The sequence below is a fragment of the Diutina rugosa genome (genome assembly GCF_008704595.1).
Source record: "Diutina rugosa strain CBS 613 chromosome Unknown scaffold44_size119871, whole genome shotgun sequence".
Taxonomy (NCBI): domain Eukaryota; kingdom Fungi; phylum Ascomycota; class Pichiomycetes; order Serinales; family Debaryomycetaceae; genus Diutina; species Diutina rugosa.
Window position 1 is genome coordinate 113,572 of NW_022995212.1, and position 6,230 is coordinate 119,801.

At 44.8% G+C, this 6,230-nt stretch overlaps 1 protein-coding gene across 1 annotated transcript; it reads left to right on the plus strand. All coding sequences in view use genetic code 12, as the record gives it.

The window, feature by feature from the left end:
• Positions 1 to 107: 107 nt before the first annotated feature.
• DIURU_005603 (uncharacterized protein) lies at positions 108 to 3,257 on the plus strand (the record flags this gene model as incomplete). Its single annotated transcript, XM_034158604.1, has 1 exon — positions 108 to 3,257. One exon carries the CDS (start codon positions 108 to 110, stop codon positions 3,255 to 3,257), a length of 3,150 nt encoding a protein of 1,049 aa, XP_034009659.1.
• Positions 3,258 to 6,230: the final 2,973 nt, after the last annotated feature.

The following is a 6,230-nucleotide window of genomic DNA, read 5'->3' on the forward strand; positions in this document are numbered from 1 at the left end:
TTGTTACGTCATCAGGTATTATCATGTCAGGTTTTGTCTTTTTCTCTCTCACATTGCCCCACCTCTCACCGCTAAAGCCGTGCACTTTTCGTCTTCGCGCCACCACCATGAAGCAACGGATCACCGCCCTCGACCTCCTGATCCTCGCCCGCGAGCTCGAGCCCGAGGTGCTCAACTACCGGCTATCCAACATCTACAATGTCGCCGCCAATCCCAACCGCCAGTTTCTCCTCCGCTTCACCGTCCCCGACCTGAAAAAGGCGATGATGCTCGAGTGTGGCCACCGCGTTCACTTGACCCTGTACGAGATGCCGACGTCCCCGCAGCCGCTGAACTTCATCACCAAGTTGAGAAAACACTTGCGGACCCGGCGGCTCACAGGGATCAAGCAGATCGGCGACGACCGGGTGTTGGTGCTCAGTTTCAGCGACGGGCTTTTCTACCTTGTCCTTGAGTTCTTCAGTGCCGGCAATATCCTTTTGCTTGACGAAAACCAGAAGATTCTCATGCTCAACCGTGTGGTTCGTGAACACGAGAATAACGACCGCTACGCCGTGAATGAACCCTATACTATGTTTGACCGTCACCAGCTCTTTGGCGACACTACGCCTAAGCAGGACGACTCTGCCGATACCGAAACCAGTTCCAAGCCTCAGGCTCAGTTCAAGAGCCACCCAGTGCCGCTGGCAGAACAAATCCAGCTGTGGATTGATGAACACAAGGAAAAATTGTCTCAGGGGGGACTGAAAAAGCAAAAAGTCTACTCGGTGCACAAGCTTTTGTTTGTTCACATGGCACACTTACCTGCTGATTTGATTCTTCGAGAGTTGGGCGAGATCGGCATAGAAAAGTCTACCAGTTGTCTCACTCTTGATAACCAGCCCCAACAGCTCGAACGGGTTGAAGAAGCAGTCAAGCGGACAAACGACATATACACTGAGCTTATGACTGAACCGAGCGTTACAGGTTACTTGGTGTCAAAGAAGAATCCGAGCTACAACGCGGAAGACTCGCTTTCATTAGAGTACATCTTGGACGAATTCCATCCATTTGCCCCGAGAAAGGAACCCGCAGACTTGTACAAAATAGAGCCAGTTGAGGGATATAACAATACTGTGGACAAGTTCTTTTCTACGCTTGAGTCGCTGAAAAACCTTGTAAGAATTGAGCGGCAAAAGCTCTCAGCCGCTAAACGGTTAGAGACGGCCCGCAGCGAGCGTGACCGCCAGATTCAGCTGTTATTACAGCAGCAGGAAGCCAACAAGAAGCGTGGTGACACCATCATTCTCCACGCTGACTGGGTGAGCCAGTGTATGGACTTTGTCAGTTCCTTGGTGGCCCAACAAATGGACTGGACAAACATTGAGTCCTATATTAAGTTGGAGCAAAAAAAGGGTAATAAGGTGGCACAAGCAATTAAGTTGCCGTTGAAGCTTGAAGAGAATAAGATTCAATTGGCCTTGGCTGACCAGGATGCAGAGGTGGAGAATGACACTAGTTCGGGGGTTGATGACTCGGAGACTGAGTCTGAGCTGTCTGAGCTGGAGTCGGAGTCTGACCTGCTGGACTCAGATCTGGACTCGGACTCTGACGAAGAGTTGAGGCTTCGCCGTAAGCGGAAAGCGACGCAAAAGAAGAGTGCTAAACCGCAACAGCCTACCGTCAACGTGTGGGTCGACATCAACTTGTCTCCTTACGCTAACGCCACTACCTATTTTGAAACCAAAAAGCTGGCTGAATCAAAGCAAGTTAAGGTTGAGAAGAATACTGAGGTTGCGTTGAAGAACGCCGAGAGAAAGATCAACCAGGACCTTCAGCGACTGTTGAAGGAAGAAGAGGCTCTGGGAGGAAAATTGCGCCAGATCAGACCGAAATACTGGTTTGAGAAGTTCTTCTGGTTTGTGTCTAGCGACGGGTACTTGTGCCTTGCGGGTAAAGACGGCATGCAGAATGATATGATCTACTTCCGGCATATCAGCGACAACGACTACTTCGTTTCTGCTGACGTTGAAAACTCCCTCAAGGTCTTCATCAAGAACCCGTTCAAGGGTGAAGACGTGCCGCCCCTGACGTTGATGCAGGCCGGGATGTACGCTCTCGCCGCCTCCGATGCCTGGCAAAACAAGGTTAGCACGCTGGCGTGGGTGATGCTGGTGGCTGACTTGAGTAAAAAGGATGTCGACGGTACTCTTTTATCTCCTGGAAGTTTCAACTACACTGCTAAAAAAGAATACCTTCCTCCAACTCAATTGGTAATGGGGCTTGGGCTCTATATGCTTGCCGATGAAGAGACCAAGAAGAAGCACCACGATAAGCGGGTGGAAAAGTACACCGAGCACGGGTTGAAGGTGGTTATGGATACGAAGAAGCAGGACTTGGAACAATTGGCCAAGCTCAAATTCAAGCATGAAGCCAACGCTGAAACCAAGGCTGAAACCAAGGCTGAAGAAAAAGAGACTAAGCCCGAGGAATCTGGTGATGTCGAGACTAGGCCTGAGGAAGTCACTGACACTGCCGAATCTGTTACTTCTACTGAACTGACGCCGGTTCGCGAAGATTCTCCGTCGACGATTGATAAGAAGGTCAGAGGTAAAAAGGCCAAGCTCAAGAAGATCCAGTCGAAATATGCTGACCAAGATGAGGAAGAGCGTCGCATGCGTATGGAAGTTCTCGGTACGCTCAAGCAGGTGAAGCAACGAGAAGCAGAAAAACAAGCCCAGCAGAATCAATCGGACTCGCTGAAACAAAAGCAACAGCAACAACAACAAGCGGCTCAAAGAAAGATGAAGCAAGACGCCAAAGAATACCTTAAATATATCATGGCCGGAGACGATACTTCGGACGAGCTGAGTGAGACGAATTATCTCGATATCCTCGACGGGTTCCTTTCCAAACCGCAAAAGGGCGATAAGTTCATTGGTTGTGTGCCTGTATTTGCGCCCTGGATGTCTTTGGGGAAATTCAAGTACAAGGTAAAAATTCAACCCGGTACAGGGAAGAAGGGTAAGTGCATCACCGAACTGATCCACTACTGGACCACGCGGAAGATGGATAAGGACGAAACAGATACCGATTTGGACTGGCCCAGCGAACGCCATCATGTCCAAGGAATTAAGCCTAACGATGCCATGGGGGTGATCACAGTGTCCAAAGTGCGGCTCGTGCTTCCTGGGGGCAGTGCTGGTAGCGATAGTAAAGCAAAGGGGAACCCGAAAAAGGCCGCTAAGGGAGGCAAACCAGCCAAGAAGAAAAAGTGATCAGGCCACTACTCATAGCACGCACATAGTGATTAATATATAGCCTCAATTACACGTGCACCAATCAATACTTGTCGTTATGTTGTTGTTTTAAAATGCGTTTTTTTCCTTTTGTTTTTTCGTTTCTTTTTTTTCTTGTTTTTTACTTCTATTTTTTTCGTGATCTTCTGTTTTCTTCAGTATGTTTCAGTATCGACTACAGTATTGATGTTGTGACAAGTACGCTATTATATTGCGAAGTTGCTTACAACGTAAAACGTGGGATGTTGAGTTTGGCTGAAAGCACAAAGATTACAAGCAAGACCAAACCATATATGCAGGCATCAGGGTTGCCTACACACAAAGATCCAGTATGCAGGAATTAGAAGAACCCTACCTAAGTTCTTCAATGAAGTCAACGACATCCTAGAAGAAAATGAACAACATCACTGTATGGAATACTATGCAAATATTACGTGCGACAACAAATGGGAATTATTTAAATTTTCTAAAATTTTCCTTGAAAAATTAAAAAAAATTCTATAAAGTCAGGAGAAATCGACAAAGACAATTCGTTTGCTCCATAAAATTTGTTGGCACTGGAAGTATGTTTGATGTGATTTTGGGCCAGTCGACTTCAAAATTGGCGTCTCTATGTGAGTTTAACTGTGGAAAAAAAAAGTTTTTTTTTACTTTGCAAATTTTTTTTCTGGACGACTTTAAGTTTGTGGCGTAGTCTATTACATCTAGTGAGCATTGAAATTGACCTGCGATGTTTTTAGAAGTGATAGAATAGATTTTACCCCTAGTCTGTAACTATATTTGTATGCAGGTGCATCAAAAATATGCAAGATAAAACAAGTCAAGTTGTATCAAGCACTTACAGAGTGGCTAGCCCAACTTCACAAGTATCACTGTAATCTAGGGGTGTATCTATTTGGTTTGAGGGGTTTAGTTAAGTGCTGCCACGGTTACTGACACTTATAGCACGCTTTCGAGTTTGGGGTTTTGCACACAAGCAATGCATGTGCATATCATTAATGATTTTTCAATGATGTCTTTCATCACCTATACTGGACCTGAGAAAGAAACAAATTAACCCGCTGTGATTTATACGGTCCAAATACTATCTATAACAGAAAATGGGATTTTTCTGAATTTTCATACAAAAAACTACAAAATGTCATATAAAATCGGGAAAAATTGGTACAGACTTTTAATTAGCTTCATAAAATTCTTTGGCATCAGAAGTATGGTAGATAAATCTCTGGGCAAGTTAACATTCAATTTGACGTAGTTTTAGCAATGGCACCCTACCTGCCCCGCCTGCAGAATATGCAGTTTTCACGATAAACATGGAGCTACTAACTGTAAATTATGGGCAGATCAAAATTGGTACCACTGCTTCAAATTTAATAAGCTACAAAACTGGCCACGAAACTTTCATGAACTCTATTAAAAAGTGACATACTTATGACGCTTTTATGTGCGGTCTCGTGCAAATCCTGCATGTAGTAAGGAATTTTCAGGTCAAAGTTTTGCCATCAACAGAACAACTTTAGTGAGCTTTGAATCCAAATCTATGATCGGCACAGCTCAAATATATGTATGATAGCAATTAGAAGATGTTCTGAAGAAAAAAAAAAATCCGAAAAAAAAAATTGAAAAAAAAATTTGAAATAATTTTTGACGAGAGGCGCGGAGTTTATATGCAGAAAAAGTTTGAGGTAGTTTTAGACGAGTGCAACACATCGTATGCAAAAGATTTACAAGAGTATGTGCTATGGTTCAACTGTTACCAGGCCAATGTCATTACTTACCGCTACCTCATTCAAGTGGATCTGCCAACGCTGTAGGTTCACACTTGCTTGAGCTATGAACATAATGCTTTACTTTGAGATTCAACTCACTCAAGGCGAAATACAGGTAAGGAAAAGCCACTTCATTACATATCTCAACTCGTCGAATTTGAGCTTTACTCGTTAAACTCATTCGTTTAATGGAAGGTCCATGTACAATTCAACTAGAGGACTCGAGTCCGACAGGTATAATAAGATGAAGCTGGTTTGTTTTCTAGCCTAGTACAAACTATGGTTGTTATAAAGAGTTGTAGTTCAAAGTCTAAAAAGAAGTGCCTTCAGCCAGATTCGAACTGACGATCTCCTCATTACTAGTGAGGTGCCTTACCACTTGGCCATAAAGGCGTGATGCACGGATTTATATTCATGCTAATTGCGAGTTGCAGGTCGTTTTTGAACAAGTACTTTGCCATTATTTGACGCTATAAGGTAATTTCAATGATGCATCTAAAACATTTATCCATACCAGAAGAATTCAATTCAGATTTGAAGCTCCCTATGCATATCGATCGAGAGATACGTGATCTTGATTTCCAAAGCCATATCGTTGCATGTCAAAATTGACTCAGAAGGCTTTCTTCAGTAACTCTGAGATCCACCGTGGAGAGTCTATCCGACACCGAACGTTCACGCCGCAATTGACTGATGTAGAATCACAGATGTCAACCCAATCACCGACAATTGCTTCACCATGCTGCGAAACCACCCGACAAATCTTCCCTGCCTTCTTCCAAATGCCGCATTGCGGCGGCAGTCGTGGATGGCATGCTTATTTGTGGCGTGGGCCTCGATCATAGCAGCTTTTATAGTCAAAGGCAAACGAACCGATATTCCGTGGATATATTTGGCATGCTAGTAGCAAACTTGACCAGTCAGAAGCGACTACTAGATGCCTTCGTACAATGATTTTTCTCTAACGCTCCTTCAGCTTAATCAATATATTTATCAATTCATTTGATAGTGCCCTCTCGGTCTGGTTGCAATTCCCACTTGATCCGCGACATTCTCCACTGTGTGGCGCGCGTTGACGTCACAGCGCGAATCAGGCCGGTCGCCACCGGTGCTCCCACCGCGAACCGGCTCCACAATTGCTAGTGCCACACCCCTCCCCAGCCCCACCCTACTCTCCACACAC